General features: G+C 49.3%; 1 protein-coding gene across 6 annotated transcripts in view; it reads left to right on the forward strand.

Annotated features, from left to right (window-relative positions):
* ZNF638 (zinc finger protein 638) overlaps nucleotides 1-21,009 on the forward strand; it is a 54,965-nt gene that overhangs the window by 22,902 nt on the left and 11,054 nt on the right. For all 6 annotated transcript variants that reach the window (XM_072927838.1, XM_072927840.1, XM_072927841.1 and 3 more), the window contains 12 exons: nucleotides 3,846-4,177; nucleotides 7,281-7,427; nucleotides 8,609-8,725; nucleotides 9,882-9,940; nucleotides 10,043-10,089; nucleotides 10,258-10,323; nucleotides 11,395-11,553; nucleotides 12,184-12,224; nucleotides 13,321-13,458; nucleotides 15,945-16,073; nucleotides 17,885-17,926; nucleotides 19,667-19,807. In XM_072927838.1, coding sequence (XP_072783939.1) covers nucleotides 3,846-4,177; nucleotides 7,281-7,427; nucleotides 8,609-8,725; nucleotides 9,882-9,940; nucleotides 10,043-10,089; nucleotides 10,258-10,323; nucleotides 11,395-11,553; nucleotides 12,184-12,224; nucleotides 13,321-13,458; nucleotides 15,945-16,073; nucleotides 17,885-17,926; nucleotides 19,667-19,807 — 1,418 coding nt within the window. The remainder of the gene's footprint in view (nucleotides 1-3,845; nucleotides 4,178-7,280; nucleotides 7,428-8,608; nucleotides 8,726-9,881; nucleotides 9,941-10,042; nucleotides 10,090-10,257; nucleotides 10,324-11,394; nucleotides 11,554-12,183; nucleotides 12,225-13,320; nucleotides 13,459-15,944; nucleotides 16,074-17,884; nucleotides 17,927-19,666; nucleotides 19,808-21,009) is intronic.

Below are 21,009 nucleotides of genomic sequence, written 5' to 3' on the forward strand. Positions count from 1 at the left end.
AAAATTCCCATATTTTTCCCCAAAAAATTCCCGAAAACTTGTTTTTCTCCCAAAATTCCCATTGTTTCCGCACACAACCGTGGCTTCCCGCTGTTCCGTCCCCTCGGGCAGCCGGGGCCGGGCCGCGCTGGTGGCTCCCAAATCCAAAGAAATTCGCATTTTTCCCCAAAAAAATTTCAATTTCTCTCAAAAAAAATCCCATTTTCCCTCCAAAATTCCCATTTTTCGCCCAAAATTCCCATTGTTTCCGCACACAACCGTGGCTTCCCGTTGTTCCGTCCCCTCGGGCAGCCGGGGCCGGGCCGCGCTGGCGGCCCCCAACATTTAAAAAAATTCGCTTTTTTTACCCAAAAAATTCCCATTTCTCTCAAAATTCCCATATTTTTCCCCAAAAAATTCCCGAAAACCTGTTTTTGTCCCAAAATTCCCACTGTTTCCTCACACAACCGTGGCTTCCCGTTGTCGCCGCTGTTCCGTACCCTCGGGCAGCCGGGGCGAGGCCGCGGTGGTGGCCCCCAACATCCAAAAAAATTCGCTTTTTTTACCCAAAAAAATCCCATATTCTCCCCAAAATTCCCATATTTTTCCCCCAAAAAATTCCCGAAAACCTGTTTTTCTCCCAAAATTCCCACTGTTTCCGCACACAACCGTGGCTTCCCGTTGTTGCCGTTCTTCCCTCAGGCAGTCGCGGCCGCAAGCAGCTGCGCTGGAGGCCCCCAACATCCAAAAAAATTCTCTTTTTTTTTACGCAAGAAATTCCCATATTCTCCCCAAAATTCCCATATTTTTCCAAAAAAAATACCGAAAACCTGTTTTTCTCCCAAAATTCTCATTGTTTCCGCACACAACCGTGGCTTCTCGTTGTCGCCGTTGTTCCGTCCCCTCAGGCAGCCGGGGCCGGGCCGCGCTGGTGGCCTCCAACATCCAAAAAAATTCACTTTTTTTACGCAAAAAATTCCCATATTCTCCCCAAAAAAATCCCATATTCTCCCCAAAATTCCCATATTTTTCCCCGAAAAATTCCCGAAAACCTGTTTTTCTCCCAAAATTCCCATTATTTCCGCACACAACCGTGGCTTCCCGTTGTTGCCGTTGTTCCGTCCCCTCGGGCAGCCGGGGCCGGGCCGCGGTGGTGGCTCCCAACATCCAAAAAAATTCGCTTTTTTTACCCCAAAATTTCCAATATTCTACCCACAATTCTCATATTTTTCCCAAAATAAAATCCCGAAAACCTGTTTTTCTCCCAAAATTCCCACTGTTTCCGCACACAACCGTGGCTTCCCGTTGTTCCGTCCCCTCGGGCAGCCAGGGCCGCGCCACGCTGGTGGCTCCCAAATCCAAAAAAATTCGCATTTTTACCCCCAAAAATTTCAATTTCTCTCAAAAAAATTCCCATTTTCCTGCCAAAATTCCCCTTTTTCGCCCAAAATTCCCATTGTTTCCGCACCCAACCGTGGCTTCCCGTTATTGCCGTTGTTCCGTCCCCTCGGGCAGCCGGGGCCGGGCCGCGCTGTTGGCCCCCAACATACAAAAAAATTCGCATTTTTCCCCAAAAAAATTCCAATTTCTCTCAAAAAAAATCCCATTTTTCCTCCAAAATTCCCATTTTCCCTGAAAAATTCCCATTTTTTTCCCCCCGAAAACCCCAAAACTTCCATTGTTTCCGCACCCAACAGCCGATTCCATTGCCGCTGTTCCCTCAGACAGCTGCAGCCGGGGCTGGGCTGCGCTGGTGGCTCCCAACATCCAAAAAAATTCCCATTTTACCGCCAAAAAAATTCAATTTCTCTCAAAAAAATTCCCATTTTCCCTCCAAAATTCCCATTTTTCGCCCAAAATTCTTATTGTTTCCGCACCCAACCGTGGCTTCCCGTTGTTGCCGTTCTTCCCTCAGGCAGTCGCAGCCGCAAGCAGCTGCGCTGGAAGCCCCCAACATCCAAAAAAATTCGCTTTTTTTACCCAAAAAAATCCCATATTCTCCCCAAAATTCCCACATTTTTCCCCAAAAAATTCCCGAAAACCTGTTTTTCTCCCAAAATTCCCATTGTTTCCGCACACAACCGTGGCTTCCCGTTGTTGCCGCTGTTCCGTCCCCTCGGGCAGCCGGGGCCGGGTCGCGCTGGTGGCTCCCAACATCCAAAACAATTCGCTTTTTTTACGCAAAAATTTCCCATATTCTCCCCAAAATTCCCATAGTTTTCCCAAAAAAATTCCCGAAAACCTGTTTTTCTCCCAAAATTCCCATTGTTTCCGCACACAACCGTGGCTTCCCGTTGTCGCCGCTGTTACGTCCCCTCAGGCAGCCGGGGCCGGGCCGCGCTGGTGGCTCCCAACATCCAAAAAAATTCGCATTTTTTCCCAAAAAATCCCCATTTCTCTCAAAAAATTTCCATTTTTTTCTCCCAAAATTCCCATTTTCACTGAAAAATTCCCATTTTTTTCTCCCCGAAAACCCCAAAACTTCCATTGTTTCCGCACCCAACAGCCGATTCCGTTGCCGCTGTTCCCTCAGACAGCTGCAGCCGGGGCTGGGCTGCGCTGGTGGCTCCCAACATCCAAAAAAATTCCCATTTTCCCCCCAAAAAAATTCAATTTCTCTCAAAAAAAATCCCATTTTCCCTCCAAAATTCCCATTTTTCTCCCCAAATTCCCATTGTTTCCGCACACAACCGTGGCTTCTCGTTGTCGCCGCTGTTCCGTCCCCTCGGGCAGCCGGGGCCGGGCCGGGCCGCGCTGGTTGCCCCCAATAACCAAAAAAATTCGTTTTTTTTACCCAAAAAAATCCCATATTCTCCCCAAAATTCCCATATTTTTCCCAAAAAAAATCCCGAAAACCTGTTTTTCTCCCAAAATTCCCATTGTTTCCGCACACAGCCGTGGCTTCTCGTTGTTGCCGTTGTTCCGTCCCCTCGGGCAGCCGGGGCCGGGCCGCGCTGGTGGCTCCCAAATCCAAAAAAATTCTCTTTTTTTTAACGCAAAAAATTCCCATATTCTCCCCAAAATTCCCGTATTTTTCCCCCAAAAATTCCCGAAAACCTGTTTTTCTCCCAAAATTCCCATTATTTCCGCACACAACCGTGGCTTCCTGTTGTTCCGTCCCCTCGGGCAGCCGGGGCGAGGCCGCGGTGGTGGCCCCCAACATCCAAAAAAATTCGCTTTTTTTACCCAAAAAAATCCCATATTCTCCCCAAAATTCCCATATTTTTCCCCCAAAAAATTCCCGAAAACCTGTTTTTCTCCCAAAATTCCCACTGTTTCCGCACACAACCGTGGCTTCCCGTTGTTGCCGTTCTTCCCTCAGGCAGTCGCGGCCGCAAGCAGCTGCGCTGGAGGCCTCCAACATCCAAAAAAATTCTCTTTTTTTTACGCAAAAATTTCCCATATTCTCCCCAAAATTCCCATATTTTTCCCCCAAAAATTCCCGAAAACCTGTTTTTCTCCCAAAATTCCCATTATTTCCGCACACAACCGTGGCTTCCCGTTGTTCGTCCCCTCGGGCAGCCGGGGCCGGGCCGCGCTGGTGGCCCCCAACATCCAAAAAATTTCCCATTTTTACCCCCAAAAAATTCAATTTCTCTCAAAAAAAATCCCATTTTCCCTCCAAAATTCCCATTTTTCGCCCAAAATTCCCATTGTTTCCGCACACAACCGTGGCTTCCCGTTGTCGCCGTTGTTCCGTCCCCTCGGGCAGCCGGGGCCGCGCCGCGCTGGAGGCCCCCGCGCAGAATCAAAAATAAAAAATTCTCAATTTTTTCCCCAAAAAATTCCCAAAATTCCCCAAAAATCCCCCAAAACCCCCCACATTTCCGCCGCCAACCGTGTGTTCCCGCTCGCTGTTCCCGCAGGCAGCCGCAGCCGCAGCCGCAGCCGCAGCCGCAGCCGGGGCCGGGCCGCGCTCGAGGCCGTGGTGCGCTCGCTCGGGCCGCGCTTCCTGGCCGAGTTCCAGCGGCACCGCTGCCTGCAGGGGGCGCTGCCGGAGCCGCCCGCCGCCCGCGCCGCCCGCAAAACCCCCAAACCCGCCCCAAAACCCACCCCAAAATCCGCCCCAAAAGCCGCCCCGAAAGCCGCACCCAAGGATGGAGCCTCGCAAGCAACGGGAGCGACCCCAAAAACCGACAAGGAGGAGGAGGAGGAGGAGGATGATGAAGCGGCTGGGAAGAGTCAACCCTATAATAGGGTGAGTGTGGGGTTTGGGGAACTTATAGGGTTTGAGGGGTTCCTAGGGTTTGTGGGGTTTGGGGAATATGGAGGGTTTGGGGATTTTGGGGGTTTGTGGGGTTTGGGGAACTTGGGGGGTTTGGGGGAGTTCCTGGGCTTTGGGGTTTTTGGGGTTTGGGGAGTCTTGGGGTTTGTGGGTTTTTGGAAATTCCTGGGGTTTGGGGAACTTACAGGGTTTGGGGATTCCTGGGTTTTTTGGGGTTCGGGGAACTTGTGGGGATTTGGGAATTCCTGGAGTTTGTGGAGTTTGGGTATTCTTGGAGTTTGTGGGGTTTGGGGAACTTGGGGGGTTTGGGGGAGTTACTGGGCTTTGGGGTTTGTGGGGTTCGGGAGACTTGTGGGATTTGGGGATTCCTGGGGTTTGGGGTACTTGTGGGGTTTGGGGGAGTTCCTGGGCTTTGGGGTTTTTGGGGTTTGGGGAGTCTTGGGGTTTGTGGGTTTTTGGGAATTCATGGGGTTTGGGGAACTTAGAGGGTTTGTGAATTCCTGGGGTTTGGGGAATTTGTAGAGTTTGTGGGGTTTGGGGGTTCCTAGGGTTTGTGGGGTTTGGGGAATATGGAGGGTTTGGGGATTTTTGGGGTTTGTGGGGGTTTGGGGAACTTGGGGGGCTTGGGGGAGTTATTGGACTTTGGGGTTTGTGGGGTTTGGGGATTCCTGGGGTTTCTGGGGTTTGGGGATTCCTGGGGTTTCTGGGCTTTGGGGTACTTGTGGGGTTTGGGGGAGTTCCTGGGCTTTGGGGTTTTTGGGGTTTGGGGAGTCTTGGGGTTTGTGGGTTTTTGAGAATTCCTGGGGTTTGGGGAACTTACAGGGTTTGGGGATTCCTGGGTTTTTTGGGGTTTGGGGAACTTGTGGGGTTTTTGGGAATTCCTGGAGTTTGTAGGGTTTGGGTATTCTTGGGGTTTGGGGGGTTTGTGGGAATTCCTGGGATTTGGGGGAATTCCTCAGGTTTGTGAATTCCTGGGGTTTGGGGAATTTGTAGAGTTTGTGGGGTTTGGGGATTCCTGGGGTTTTTGGGAATTCCTGGGGTTTGGGGGGTTTGGGGAATATGGAGGGTTTGGGGATTTTTGGGGTTTGTGGGGGTTTGGGGAACTTGGGGGGTTTGGGGGAGTTCCTGGGGTTTGTGGGTTTTTGGGTTTGGGGAGTCTTGGGGTTTGTGGGTTTTTGGGAATTCCTGGAGTTTGTGGGGTTTGGGTATTCTTGGGGTTTGGGGATTCCTAGGGTATTCTGGGGGTTTGGGGGGTTTGTGGGAATTCCTGGGGTTTGAGGGGTTTGGGTATTCTTGGGGTTTGGGGGGTTTGTGGGAATTCCTGGGATTTGGGGGAATTCCTGGGGTTTGGGGGGTTTGGGGAATTTGTAGAGTTTGTGGGGTTTGGGGATTCCTGGGGTTTGTGGGAATTCCTGGGGTTTGGGGGGTTTGGGGAATATGGAGGGTTTGGGGATTTTTGAGGTTTGTGGGGGTTTGGGGAACTTGGGGGGTTTGGGGGAGTTACTGGGCTTTGGGGTTTGTGGGGTTTGGGGATTCCTGGGGTTTCTGGGGTTTGGGGTACTTGTGGGGTTTGTAGGAATTCTTGGGGTTTGAGGTTTGTGGGGTTTGGGGAGTCTTGGGGTTTGTGGGGTTTGGGGATTCCTGGGGTTTCTGCGGTTTGGGGTACTTGTGGGGTTTGGGGGAGTTCCTGGGCTTTGGGGTTTTTGGGGGTTGGGGAGTCTTGGGGTTTGTGGGTTTTTGGGAATTCCTGGGGTTTGGGGAACTTACAGGGTTTGGGGATTCCTGGGTTTTTTGGGGTTTGGGGAACTTGTGGGGTTTTTGGGAATTCCTGGAGTTTGTAGGGTTTGGGTATTCTTGGGGTTTGTGGGGTTTGGGGAACTTGGGGGGGTTTGGGGGAGTTACTGGGCTTTGGGGTTTGTGGGGTGCTGGAGACTTGTGGGATTTGGGGGTTTCTGGGGTTTGGGGAACTTGTGGGGTTTGGGGGAGTTCCTGGGCTTTGGGGTTTTTGGGGTTTGGGGAGTCTTGGGGTTTGTGGGGTTTTGGGAATTCCTGGGGTTTGGGGAACTTATAGGGTTTGGGGATTCCTGGGTTTTTTGGGGTTTGGGGAACTTGTGGGGGTTTTGGGAATTCCTGGGGTTTGGGGGGTTTGGGGAATTTGTAGAGTTTGTGGGGTTTGTGAATTCCTGGGGTTGTGGGAATTCCTGGGGTTTGGGGGTTTGGGTGTTCTTGGGGTTTGGGGGGTTTGGGGATTCCTGGGATTTGTGGGAATTCCTGGGGTTTGAGGGGTTTGGGGGGGTTTGGGTGTTCTTGGGGTTTGGGGGGTTTGGGGATTCCTGGGATTTGGGGGAGTTCCTGGGGTTTGTGGGGTTTTTGGGGTTTGGGGAGTCTTGAGGTTTGTGGGTTTTTTGGGAATTCCTGGGGTTTGGGGAACTTACAGGGTTTGGGGATTCCTGGGTTTTTTGGGGTTTGGGGAACTTGTGGGGTTTTTGGGAATTCCTGGAGTTTGTGGAGTTTGGGTATTCTTGGGGTTTGGGGGGTCTGTGGGAATTCCTGGGGTTTGTGGGAATTCCTGGGGTTTGTGGGTTTTTGGGGTTTGGGGAGTCTTGGGGTTTGTGGGTTTTTGGGAATTCCTGGGGTTTGGGGAACTTACTGGGTTTGAGGGTTTTGGGGGTTCCTGGGGTTTGTGGGGTTTGGGGATTCCTGGGGTGTTGGGAGGTTTGGGTATTCTTGGGGTTTGTGGGAATTCCTGGGGTTTGAGGTTTGTGGGGTTTGGGGATTCTTGGGGTTTGGGAGTTTTTGGGGGGATTCCTGGGGTTTGGGGGGTTTGGGGATTCCTGGGGTTTGTGGGGTTTGGGGATTCCTGGGGTTTGTGGGGTTTTGGGGATTCCTGGGGTTGGTGGGAATTCCTGGGGTTCCCAAAACAATCCGGGTTTGGGGGATTTTGGGGATTTTTAGGGGTTTTTGGGAATTCTGCACTGCTGACTCATGGGATTTTTGGGGGTTGTACCCAGTCACTCGGGATTTTTGGGAATTTTTGGGAATTCTGCCCCCTCACCCCGTCTCTGTGGCCGCGCAGCTGCTGCGGGAGGAGCTGCTGAGCTGCGGGACGGTGCTGCAGATCTCGGAGCTGCCGGACTCGGGATTCTCTGAGCAGGACCTGAAGCGGCTGGTGCAGCCCTTCGGGAAGGTCAGCGACCTGATCCTGCTGCGCTCCCGCAACCAGGTACGGGAATTTGGGAATTTGGGAATTTGGGATTGGGAATGGGGGATTGGGATTGGTGCAGCCCTTCGGGAAGGTCAGCGACCTGATCCTGCTGCGCTCCCGCAACCAGGTACGGAAAAATGGGAATTTGGGATTGGGAATGTGGGATTGGGATTGGTGCAGCCCTTCGGGAAGGTCAGCGACCTGATCCTGCTGCGCTCCCGCAACCAGGTACGGAAAAACGGGAATTTGGGAATTTGGGATTGGGAATGGGGGATTGGGATTGGTGCAGCCCTTCGAGAAGGTCAGCGACCTGATCCTGCTGCGCTCCCGCAACCAGGTACGGGAATTTGGGAATGTGGGATTGGGATTGGGAATGGGGGATTGGGATTGGTGCAGCCCTTCGGGAAGGTCAGCGACCTGATCCTGCTGCGCTCCCGCAACCAGGTACGGGAATTTGGGAATGTGGGATTGGGATTGGGAATGGGGGATTGGGATTGGTGCAGCCCTTCGGGAAGGTCAGCGACCTGATCCTGCTGCGCTCCCGCAACCAGGTACGGGAATTTGGGATTGGGAATGGGGGATTGGGATTGGTGCAGCCCTTCGGGAAGGTCAGCGTCCTGATCCTGCTGCGCTCCCGCAACCAGGTACGGCAATTTGGGAATTTGGGATTGGGATTGGGATTGGGGGATTGGGAATGTGAGATTGGGAATGTGGGCATGGGAATGGGAAACTGGGATTGGGAATGTGGGATTTGGATTGGGAATGTGGGTTTGGGATTGGGAGTCCGGGATCCAGCGTTCCCAAAGATCCCTCCGGGCGATTTGGGATTGGGGTCAGCAGTTCCCTCTTGCAGTTCTGGGATTTTATGGATTTTTCCTCTTCCCCTTTCCCATTTTCTCTTTTCCCCTTTTTTTTCTCTTTTTCCTTTTCCCTTTTCCAATTTTCCCTTTTCCCCTTTTCCCTTTTTTTTGCTCTTTCCTCTTTTCCCCTTTTCCCCTTTCTCCTTTTTTCCCTTTCCCCCTTTTCCCTTTTCCCTCTTTTTCCCTTTCCCCCCTTTGTTCTCCCTTTATTCCCTTTACTCCCCTTTCCCCCTTTTCCCCCTTTTCGTTTTTTCTCTTTTATTCCCTTTTCCCTCCCAATTCCCTGAACCCCCCGAAATCCCGGGAACCCCGGGAATCCCGGGAATTCCGTGGCCCCAGGCGTACCTGGAGATGAACTACAAGGAGGCCGTGATCGCCGCCGTCAAGTTCGCCGAGACGGCGCCGGTGCTGCTGAACGGGAAACGCGTCCGGGTCTGCGTGGCCGAGAGAGCCCCGGTGGGACAGCGCCCGGGATTCCTGCTGCTGGGAATTCCTGCTGCTGGGAATGCTGCCTGGGGATCCTGCTGGGAATTCCTGTTGGGAATTCCTGCTGGGAATGCTGGCTGGGGTTCCTGCTGGGAATTCCTCCTGGGAATGCTGGCTGGGGTTCCTGCTGGGGGTTCCTGCTGGGAATTCCTGCTGGGAATGCTGACAGGGGGTTCCTGCTGGGGGTTCCTGCTGGGAATTCCTGCTGGGAATGCTGACAGGGGTTCCTGCTGCTGGGAATTCCTGCTGGGAATGCTGACAGGGGGTTCCTGCTGGGAATTCCTGCTGGGAATGCTGACAGGGGGTTCCTGCTGGGAATGCTGACAGGGGATTCCTGCTGGGAGTTCCTGCTGGGAATGCTGAGAGGGGATTTCCTGGGAATACTGAGAGGGAATTCCTGCTGGGGAATGCTGGCTGGGGTTCCTGCTGGGAATTCCTGCTGGGAATGCTGACAGGGGGTTCCTGCTGGGAATTCCATCTGGGAATGCTGACAGGGGGTTCCTGCTGGGGGTTCCTGCTGGGAATGCTGAGAGGGAATTCCTGCTGGGAATTCCTCCTGGGAATGCTGAGAGGGGATTTCCTGGGAATACTGAGAGGGAATTCCTGCTGGGAATGCTGAGATGGGATTCCTGCTGGGAATTCCATGGGAAATCTGCGAGAGGATTCCTGCTGGGAGTTCCTGCTGGGAATTCTGACAGGGGATTCCTGCTGGGAATTCCTGCCGGGGATTCCTGCTGGGAATGCTGACAGGGGATTCCATGGGAATGCTGACAGGGGATTCCATGGGAATTATTCCTGCTGGGAGTTCCTGCTGGAAATTCTGAGAGGGGATTCTGTGGGGATTCTGAGAGGGAATTCCTGCTGGGAATTCTGAGAGGGGATTCCATGGGAATTATTCCTGCTGGAAATTCCTGCTGGGAGTCTTGCTGGGAATGCTGAGAGGGGATTCCTGCTGGGAATTCTGAGAGGGGATTCTGTGGGGATTCTGAGAGGGAATTCCTGCTGGGAATTCTGAGAGGGGATTCCATGGGAATTATTTAATCGTTCACTTCTTTTTTTTTTTTAAATTAATTAATTAAAGTGAATTAACACCAATCATGAATGAATTTTAATTTTCCCCTTGCAGGTAAAGAAAACGGTGAAGAAGCGAGTGCTGAACCCCAAAAAAACTCCAGCCAGCACCAAGTGAGGCCTGGCTCGTTAATTAGCGCTAACGGCACTAATTGGGGTTGTTAATTAATAATTCCTCATTAATAATTTGATTTTTGCTGCTTTTTCTCCTGCCAGGAAAATCCCCAGCAGCAGCAGCACCAAGAACCCCAAGGCCCTGCCAGGTATTAGCAATTAATCACTCATTAGTGCTTAATTAACCTGCCTAATTAATGAATTAATTGGCTGGATTAATTTTAATTTAACAGGAAATTATTGAAATCCCTTTTTTTTTTTTTTTCCCATATTTCTGGAATTCCTTGGATTTTTTGGGATTTTTTTTTTTTTGGTAGGGAAAAAGGAAAAAGTGAAGAAAATTCCGGGAGAGAAGAAAGTGAAGAAAACCTCAAATGTGGGAGGTGAGGGGGAAAATGGGAAAAAAAAAAGGGAAAATTCTTGGGGGAAAAAATGGGGAAAAAATTGGGAAATAAAAGTTAAAAAGCCTCAGAAAATGGGAAGTAAAAACTTGGGAAAATTGGAAAAGAAAATAGAAGGAAAGTTTAGAAAATGGGAAATAAATTGGGATAAAAAGTTGGGAAAATCTTGGGAAAACGGGAAGGGAAAATGGAGGAAAAACTGAGGGAAAAACTTGGGAAAATGGGAAAAGAAAATGGAAAAAAATGGGGAAAATGGGAAATAAATCTTGGGAAAACGGGAAAAAGCACTTGGGAAAATGGGGGGAAAAAAGGAGAAATAAACCTTGGGAAAATGGCAAAAAAAACATGGAAAAAAGGGGGGAAATGGGGAAAGACCTTGGGAAAATGGGAAATAAACCTTAGGGAAATGGGAAAAAATGGGGGGAGAAACTTGGGATAATGGGAAAAAATGTGGAAAAATGGGAAAAAACCTTGGGGAAATGGGAAAAAAAAAACTGGGAAAATGGGAAAAACCTTGGGAAAATGGGGGGAAAAGTGGGAAAATGGGGGAAAAAGCCTCGGGAAAATGGGAAAAAACTTGGGAAAATGAGGAAGAAAATGGGGGAAAATTATTGAGAAAATGGGGAAAGATGTGGGGAAAAAAGGGAAAAACCTGGGGGAAATGGGCAAAAATGGGGGGAAAATCTTGGGAAAATGGGGGGAAAGGGGAAACATTGGGAAAACGGGAAATAAACTGTGGGGAAAAGGGGAAAAAATGAGGAAATGCTGAAGAAAATGGGAAAAATGGGGGAAAATGGGAAAAAATCTTGGGAAAATGGGGAAAAATCCTGGGGAAATGGGGGAAGTACCTTTGAAAAATGGGGGGGAAAAAAGGAAAATGGGATAAAAACATGGGAAAATGGAGAAAAAATGGGGAAAAACCTTGGGAAAATGATGAGAAAATGAGAAAAAAAGTGGAAAAATGGGAAAAGTGGGAATTGGGAAAATTGGGAATTGGAGAAAGCGAGAATTGGGAACAGCGGGAATGGGAAAATCGGGAATTTTTCCCTGCAGGAAAAGCAGCGGCTGAAGATTCTGGAGCCGCCGCCGAGGCCGGGCCGGAAACTCCGGGATCGGAGCCCTCAGACCCCAAAAATTCCGAGCCTAAAAATTCTGACCCCAAAAATTCCCCCAGTCCAGAGGAGCCCGGAACAGCCCCCGAGGAGAGGCCAGGTAATTCCAGGGAAATTCAGGAATTTTGGGAATTCCGGGTGATTTTAGTGGAGCTGCAATGGAAAAAATGGGGAAATTGGGGAAAAAAAAACTTTTGGGGAATTGGGAAAAGAAAATTGGGGAATGGGGAAAAGTCCTGGGGGGATTTGGGAAAAAAGTTTGGGAAAATGGGAAAAAAAATGGGGATGGAAGTTGGGAAAATGGGAAAAAAAGAGGGAATGGGAAAGGAAATGGAAAAAAGGTGGTGAAAAGGAAATGGGGGGAAAAAACTGGGAAAAAAAGTTTGGGGAAATGGGAAAAATTGGCAAAAAGAATTTTTGGGAAAATGAGGAGGAAATTTGGGGGAAAAAACTTGGGAAAATGGGAAAAGAACTTGGGAAAGGGGGAAAGAAAATGGGAAAAAAAATATGTTAAAATGGGAATTAAAAAGTTGGGAAATGGGATAAAAATCCTCTGGAAAATGGGGGGGAAATCTTAAGAAAAACTTGGGAAAATGGGGAAAAAATTTGGATAAATTGTCGGGGAAATGGGAAAAAAACATGGGGAAAAATGGGAAAAATGGGGGAAAAGGGTGTTAAAGGGAATTTGGGAATTCTGTGGGGTCGAGCTGCTCCTTTTCCCCCTTTTCAGAACTTCCAGTGAGCGAGGAGCCCACGGATCCAGGCGGGAAGGTCAGTGGGGATTTTGTGATTTGGGGGAATTTTGAGGGTTTGGGAATTGTGGAAATTTTGGGGGTTTGGGAACGGTGGGAATTTGGAAATTGTAGGAATTCTGGGAATTTGGGAATTGGGGAATTGGGGATTTGTAGGAGTTTGGGGGATTTGGGAATTGTGGAGATGGAGGGAAATTGGGAATTGTGAGAACTGTGGGGATTTGGGAATTGTGGTGGATTTGGTACCAGGATCAGGATTTGGGATGGGGCATCAAGATTTGGGATCAGGATCAGGATTCAGGCTCAGGATTTGGGACAGGGATCAGGACCGGGATGGGGATCAGGATCGGGATCAGGATTTGGGACAGGGATCAGGATCAGGATTTGGGATGGGGATCAGGATTTGGGACAGGGATCAGGATCAGGATTTGGGATGGGGATCAGGATTTGGGATGGGGATCAGGATTTGGGACCAGGATCAGGATCAGCATCAGGATTTGGGACAGGGATCAGGATCAGGATTTGGGACAGGGATCAGGACCGGGATGGGGATCAGGATCAGGATTTGGGACAGGGATCAGGATTTGGGACAGGGATCAGTATCAGGATTTGGGACGGGGATCAGGATTTGGGATCAGGATCAGGTTCAGGTTTGGGGATCAGGATTTGGGATCAGGATTTGGGACGGGGATCAGGATTTGGGATCAGGATTTGGGACGGGGATCAGGATTTGGGATCAGATTTTGGGACAGGGATCAGGACCGGGACGGAGATCAGGATCAGGATTTGGGATCAGGATCAGGATTTGGAATCAGGATCAGGATTTGGGACGGGGCTCAGGATTTGGGATCAGGATTTGGGATTGGGATTTGGGACCGGGCTCAGGATCAGGATCAGGATTTGGGATCAGGATCAGGATTTGGGATCAGGATTTGGGACCAGGCTCAGGATTGTGATCAGGATTTGGGACCGGGCTCAGGATTTGGGATCAGGTTTTGGGACAGGGATCAGGATCAGGATCAGGATTGGGATCAGGATTTGGGACGGGGCTCAGGATCAGGATCAGGATTGGGATCAGGATTTGGGACGGGGCTCAGGAGCGCTCCATCCCGCAGGACGCTGACCCCGAGCCCTGCTGCGTGCTGCTGGTGTCCAACCTGCCGGCCAAGGGCTGCTGGCAGGAGGAGCTCTGCAACCTGGCCCGGCCCTTCGGCGGCCTGCGGGACCTGCTGCTGCTCTCCTCACACAAAAAGGTAAAAGGGAATGGGGATTTGGGATTTTTTGGGGATTTTTTGGGTTTTTTTGGGATTATTTTGGAATTTTAGGGGATTTTTGGGGAATTTAGGGGGATTTGGCCAAGCCCTTCAGGGGCCTGTGTGACCTGCTGCTGCTCTCCTCACACAAAAAGGTAAAAGGGAGCGGGGATTTGGGGATTTTTTTTGGGATTTTTGGATAATTTTTTGGGATTTTGGGGGATTTTTTGGGGTTTTTTTGGGATTATTTTGAAATCTTAGGCGATTTTGGGGGAATTTAGGGGGATTTGGCCAGGCCCTTCGGGGGCCTGCGCGACCTGCTGCTGCTGCTCTCCTCACACAAAAAGGTACTGGCAGTGGGGGGTTTGGGGGATTTTTTGGCAAGTTTTGGGGATTTTTTGGGATTTTGGGGGATTTTAGGGGGAGTTCTTGGGATTTTTAGGAGAGTTTTTGGGATTTTTTGGGGATTAGGCCAAGCCCTTCAGGGGCCTGCAGGGCCTGCTGCTGCTCTCCTCCCACAAAAAGGTACCAGGAATGGGAGGTCTGGGGGATTTGGGATTTTTTGGGGGATTTTTTGGGGATTTTTGGGGATTTTTTGGAAAGTTTTGGGGATTATTTTGGAATTTTAGGGGATTTTTGGGGACTTTAGGGAGATTAGGCCAAGCCCTTCAGGGGCCTGCAGGGCCTGCTGCTGCTCTCCTCACACAAAAAGGTACCAGGAACGGGAGGTCTGGGGGATTTGGGATTTTTTTGGGGAATTTTTGGGGATTTTTTAGGGATTTTTGGGGATTTTTTGGAAAGTTTTAGGGATTATTTTGGAATTTTAGGGGATTTTTGGGGACTTTAGGGGGATTTGGCCAGGCCCTTCAGAGGCCTGTGTGACCTGCTGCTGCTCTCCTCACACAAAAAGGTAAAAGGGAGCGGGGATTTGGGGATTTTTTGGGGGATTTTTTGGGGATTTTTTGGGGATTTTTTGGGATTATTTTGGAATTTTAGGGAATTCTTGGGGAATTTAGGGGGATTTGACCAGGCCCTTCAGAGGCCTGTGGGACCTGCTGCTGCTCTCCTCACACAAAAAGGTACTGGGAGCGGGGATTTGGGATTTTGGAGGGATTTTTGGGGGTTTTTTGGGATTATTTTGGGATTATTTTGGAATTTTAGGGGATTTTTGGGGACTTTAGGGGGATTTGGCCAAGCCCTTCAGGGGCCTGCAGGACCTGCTGCTGCTCTCCTCACACAAAAAGGCAAAAGGGAGCGGGGCATTTGGGGATTTGGGGTTTTTTGGGGGATTTTTTGGGATTTTTTAGGGATTTTTGGTGATTTTTTGGAAAGTTTTAGGGATTATTTTGGAATTTTAGGGGATTTTTGGGGACTTTAGGGGGATTTGGCCAAGCCCTTCAGGGGCCTGCAGGACCTGCTGCTGCTCTCCTCACACAAAAAGGTACTGGCAGTGGGGGGTTTGGGGGATTTTTTGGCAAGTTTTGGGGATTTTTTGGGATTTTTGGGGATTTTTGGGGATTTTAGGGGGACTTCTTGGGATTTTTAGGAAAGTTTTGGGGATTTTTTGGGGATTTGGCCAAGCCCTTCAGGGGCCTGCGGGATCTGCTGCTGCTCTCCTCCCAAAAAAAGGTACCAGGAATGGGAGGTCTGGGGAATCTGGGATTTTTTTAGAATTTGGGGAGATTTTTGGGGGATTTTTGGGTATTTTTTGGAAAGTTTTAGGGATTATTTTGGAATTTTAGGGGGCTTTTGGGGACTTTAGGGAGATTTGGCCAGGCCCTTCAGGGGCCTGTGGGACCTGCTGCTGCTCTCCTCCCAAAAAAAAGGTACTGGGAATGGGGCAGGGGCAGCTTGGGGATTTTTGGAATCTTCTGGGGATTTTTAGGGAATTTTTAGGGGATTTTTTTTCCAAAGTTTCCCCCCATTTTCCTGAGAATTTTTATCCCATTTTCCCACCTTTTTTATTCCCATTTTAACAAAGTTTTTCCCATTTTCTTTCTCCCTTTCCTTAAATTATTTTCCCAAATTTTCCCCTTCATTTCCCCAAATTATTTTTATCAATTTCTCCCATTTTCCCAAGTTTTTTCCAAATTTTTTCCCATTGTTTCCCCCTTCCCCAACTTTCTTCCTTTCTTTTTTCCATTTTCTGACTTTTTACCCATTTTCCCTTTTTTCCATTTACTTTCCCATTCCTTTTTTTTTCCCATTTTCCCAACTTCCGCCGCCATTTTATTTTCTGATTTTTCCTAAAATTTTAGGGGATTTTTTGGGGATTTTTGGTGACATTTTTGGAATTTTTTTGGGGGAATTTTGGAGATTTTTGGCGGGTAATTTTTGAGAATTTTGAGCGAATCTTGCCGCATCCTTTTGGAATTCCTTTGGGATTTTTCCAAGGGTCAGCGTCAGATCTTTTAGGAATCTGTGGGGGTTCAGGGGGGATGCTGTGGGGTTTTGGGGTGCATTTTGGGATTTGGGCTGTGTGGCAGGCGTACCTGGAGATCCCCCAGCGAGCGGCCGAGTCCATGGTGAAGTTTTATGGCTTCTTCCCCATGTGCCTGGACGGGAACCAGCTCCGCATCCGGCCCGAGCCCCGGCACCAGGACCTGCGCGACGAGGTTTGGGATTGGGGATTTGGGATTGGGGATTTGGGATTGGGGGATCTGGGTGATTGTGGGGTTCGACGGATTGAGAGAAGCTGGGGAATTTGGGGATTGTGGGAATTGGGGGATTTGCAGGCAATGGGGAATTGGGGGAATAGGAGGAGTTGGAAATTTGGGGGATTTCTGGGCGTTGAGAGAAGCTGGAGGATTTGGGGATTGTGGAGATTGTGAGAATTGGGGGATTGTGCGGGTTTGGGGGATTGTGGAGGTTTGAGGGATTGAGAGAACCTGGGGAATTTGGGGATTGTGGGAATTGTGGAGTTTGTGAGAATTGGGGGATTTGCAGGGGTTGGGGAATTGTGGGAATTTAGGGGATTTGGGGAATTGTGGGGATTGAGAGAAGTTGGGGGATTGGGGCAGTTTGGAGATTTCTGGGGGTTGAGGGAAGTTGGGGATTTGGGGATTGTGGGAGTTTGAGGGAAATGTGGGGATTGGGGGATGGGGGGGATTGAGGGAGTTTGGGGGATTTGGGAATTGTGGGGGTTTGGGGATTGGGGGAATTGTGGGAAGTTGAGGAATTGTGCAGATTGCGGGAATTGGGGTTTTGGGGGATTTGCGGGTTTGGGGGATTGTGGGGGTTGAGGGAAGTTGGGGGATTGGGGGATTGTGAGAATTGGGGGATTTGCAGGCGTTGGGGAATTGTGGGAATAGGAGGAGTTGGAAGTTTGGGGGATTGGGATTTGGGGGATTTCTGGGCGTTGAGAGAAGTTGGAGGATTTGGGGATTGTGGAGATTGTGAGAATTGGGGGATTTGCAGGGGTTGGGGAATTGTGGGAATTTAGGGGATTTGGGGAATTGTGGGGGCTTGGGGGAATTGTGGGGATTGAGAGAAGTTGGGGGATTGGGGCAGTTTGGGGATTTCTGGGGGTTTGAGGGAAGTTGGGGATTTGGGAATTGTGGGGGTTTGGGGATTGGGGGAATTGTGGGAAGTTGGGGAATTGTGCAGATTGTGGGAATTGGGGTTTTGGGGGATTTGTGGGTTTGGGGGATTGTGGGGATTGAGGGAAGTTGGGGAATTTGGGAATTGTGGGGGTTGGGGGAATTTTGGGGATTGGGGGAATTGTGGGGATTGAGGGAAGTTGGGGGATTGGGGGCGTTTGGGGAATTTGGGAATTGTGGGGGTTTGGGGGGATTGAGAGAAGATGGGGAATTTGGGAATTGTGGGGTTTGGGGAATTTGGGGGAGTTTTAGGACATTCTGGGAATTTGGGGATTGCAGGGATTGGGGAATTGTGGGGATTTTGGAAATTGTGGGGACTGTGGGAATTTTAGGAATTGGAGTTGGAGGGTTTGGGGGAATTGTGGGATTGAGGGAAGTTGAGTTTGAGAGTTGGGAATTTTGGGAATTGGAGGAATTTTAGGAGTTGGGGGCATTGTGGGAAGGTGGGGAATTTGGGAATTTGGTGATTGTGGGGAATTTTGGGAATTGGGGGATTGAGGGAAATTGGGGCATTTTGGGGATTGTGAGAATTTAGGAATTTGGAGATTGTAGGAATTGGAGGAATTGTGGAAAAAACTGAGAAAAAATCCCCAGTTTTCCACTTCAAGCAGGACTTGAGATTTAAATAGAATTTAAATAGAATTTTTAGCGCTTCTGGAGTTTAAAACAAGGGATTTTTTTCCACCTGGGAATTGATCCTGGGAAATATTATTTTGGATTTTGACATTATGAACATATTAATTATGATTGATTAGTCAGTGATTAATTATTAGTCAATTATTACTTATTATTAATTAAGCTCCAATCCCTTTTTTCTCTCCCTAAAGGAAGCGATTTTCCTGTCCCTCATCAAGGATTCTGATCCCAAGGTGAGTTTTCCTCATTAGCCCATATTTTTTCTCATTTTATCCCAATTTTCTTTGGAATTTAATTAACTGGGAGCTGGGAGTGCTCATTCCTGAGCATTTCAGGTTGGGATAAATCACATTTTATCCCCGGAATGGGATTTTTTGGGATTTCCAGAATCTCCCTTTGATCCTTTCAGAATTCCAGGATTTATTAAAGGATTTTCTCAAGTGACTCAGAGGTTTTCTCACTAAAAAAAAAAGTGCTGAAAAGTTCAAAATGGAAATGGGGAATTTATCTCAATTCCAGCTCAAAACTCCATTCTTTTATAGATGGAGAGAGGATTTTTTTCCCTTCTCCCCTTTTTCCCCCTTTTTCCTCTTCCTTTTCCCCCTTTTCCCTTTTCTTCCCTTCCTTTCCTCTTTTCCTCCCTCTCCCCCATTTCCCCCCTTTTTTCCCCCTTTTTTCCTCCTTTTTCCCCCACTTTTTCTTCCCTTTTTTTCTCCTTCCTTTTCCCCCTTGTTTCCATTCTTTCACCCTTTTCCTATTCTTTCCCCATTTTTTTCCATTCCCTTTTCCCCCTTTCCTTCTCCTCTTTCCCTCTTTCTCCCTTTATTCCCATTTTTTCCCTTTTTCCCCCTTTCCCCTTCTTTCCCTTTCCCTTTTCCCCTTCTCCTTCCCTTTTCCTTCAATTTTTCCTTTTCCTCCTTTTTTCCTCCTCCCTTTTCCCCCTTTCCCTTTTTCCCTCTTTCGCCATCTTTATTCCATTTTCCCCTTTTCTTCCTTTCCCTCCTTTTTTTCTCCTTTCCTTTTTTTCCATTTTTCCCTATTTCCTCCTGTTCCCCCCTTCCTTTTTTTTCCTTTTTTCCTCTTTTCCCCTCTTTGTTCCATTCCCCCCCTTCTTTTCTCCTTCCTTTTTTCCTTCTTTCCACTTCTTCCCCTTCCCCTTTCCTCTTTCCCTTCCTTCATTTTCTTCTCTCTTTTTCCCTCTTTACCCTTCTTTTTCCATTTTCTCCTTTCCCCCCCTTCCCCCCCTTTTCTCCCCTTTTCCCCCTTTTCCTTCCCCACCCTTTTCCCTCCTTGCCCCCTTTCCCCCCTTTCTCCCCCTTTTTTTCTCCTCCTGTTTTTTCCCTTTTCCTTCCTTTTCCCCTTTCCCCTTTTTCCCCCTTTCTCCCCCTTTTCTCCTTTCCCCTTTTCCCTCCTTTCCCTGCTTTTTCTGCTTCTTTTCCCCTTCCTTTTTTCCCTTTTCCCCCCTTTCCCCTTGTTCCCCCTTTTTCCTCCTTCCCCCCTTTTCCCTTTTTTCCTCCTTCCCCCCTTTTCCCTTTTTTCCTCCTTCCCCCCTTTTCCCTTTCCCCCCTTTTCCCCCTTTTTTCTCTTTCCTTTTTCCCCCTTTCCCCCTTTTCCCTTCTTTTTCCCCTTTCCCCCCCATTCTCCCCCTTTCCCTTACCTCCACTTTTCCCCCATTCCCCTGTTTTTCATCCTTTCTGCCCGCTTTTCCCCCCTTTTTTCTCCTTTTTTCCCTTTTCCCCCTTTTTCCCCCCTTTCCACCTTTTCTCCCCTTCCCTCCCCTTTTCCCCCTTTTCCACCTCCCCACTTTTTCCCCTTCCCCCCTTTTTCCCCTTCCCCCCTTTTTTCCCCTTCCCCCTTTTCCCCCCTTCCCGCCCTTTTTTTCTCCTCTTTTTCCCCTTTTTTTCCCCTTTTTTTTCCTTTTTCCCCCTTTTTTCCCTCCCCTTTCCCTGCTAACCCCGGGATCTCTCCTGCAGGTGGACACCTCCTCCCTCCGCTCTCACCTGGTGCACCTGGGGAACCTCCCGGCCGAGGGATTCCGGGAGCTGGAGCTGGTCTGTGCCGGGCTGCGCTTTGGGAAAGTGGAGCACTACGCCGTGCTCAGCAACCGCCGCCGGGTACTGCCCCTCAGGGGGAAAAATGGGAATTTTGGGAGATTTTTGGGGATTTTTTTGGGAATTTTTAATTGGGTTTTGCTGGAGGGGCTCCCAGAGCTGGAGCTGGTCTGTGAGGGCTGCGCTCCGGGAAGGTGGAGCACCACACCTGAGGGAAAAATCGGCTTTTTGTGGGGAAAATTGGGGTTTTCAGGAAAATAAAAGCCTGGTAATTTTTGGGGGGATTTTTGATGGACTTTTTTTGGGAATTTTTTCTTGGCGGAGAGGAGCTGGAGCTGGTCTGTGAGGGCTGCACTTCAGGAAGGTGGAGCGCTACACCATGCTCAGTAACCGCCCAGTGCCTGAGAGAAAAATCAGCTTTTTGTGGGGAAAATTGGGGTTTGCAGGGAAATAAACCCTGGGCATCTTTGGGGGGGAATTGTGGGGTTTTTTTGGGGGATTTTTGATGGATTTTTTGGGGAATTTTTAATTGGGTTTTGCTGGAAGGGCTCCCAGAGCTGGAGCTGGTCTGTGAGGGCTGCGCTCCGGGAAGGTGGAGCACCACGCCTGAGGGAAAAATCAGCTTTTTGTGGGGGAAAATTGGGGTTTTCAGGAAAATAAAACCCTGGCACTTTTTGTGGCGATTTTTGATGGACTTTTTTTGGGAATTTTTTCTTGGGTTTTTGGTGAAGGGCCTCTGGGAGCAGGAGCTGGTCTGTGAGGGCTGTGCTTCAGGAAGGTGGAGCACCACACCATGTTCAGTAACCGCCCAGTGCCTGAGAGAAAAATCAGCTTTTTGTGGGGAAAATTGGCGTTTGCAGGGAAATAAACCCTGGGAATCTTTGGGGGGGATTGTGGGGTTTTTTGGGGGGATTTTTGATGGATTTTTTTGGGAATTTTTAATTGGGTTTTGCTGGAGGGGCTCCCAGAGCTGGAGCTGGTCTGTGAGGGCTGCGCTCCAGGAAGGTGGAGCATCACGCCTGAGGGAAAAATCGGCTTTTTGTGGGGGAAAATTGGGGTTTTCAGGAAAATAAAAGCCTGGCAATTTTGGGGGGGATTTTTGATGGACTTTTTTTGGGAATTTTTTCTTGGGTTTTTGGCGGAGAGGAGCTGGAGCTGGTCTGTGAGGACTGTGCTTCAGGAAGGTGGATCACCACACCGTGCTCAGTAACCGCCCAGTGCCTGAGAGAAAAATCAGCTTTTTGTGGGGAAAGTTTGGGTTTGCA

The sequence above is a fragment of the Taeniopygia guttata genome, chromosome 4 (assembly GCF_048771995.1).
Source record: "Taeniopygia guttata chromosome 4, bTaeGut7.mat, whole genome shotgun sequence".
Taxonomy (NCBI): domain Eukaryota; kingdom Metazoa; phylum Chordata; class Aves; order Passeriformes; family Estrildidae; genus Taeniopygia; species Taeniopygia guttata.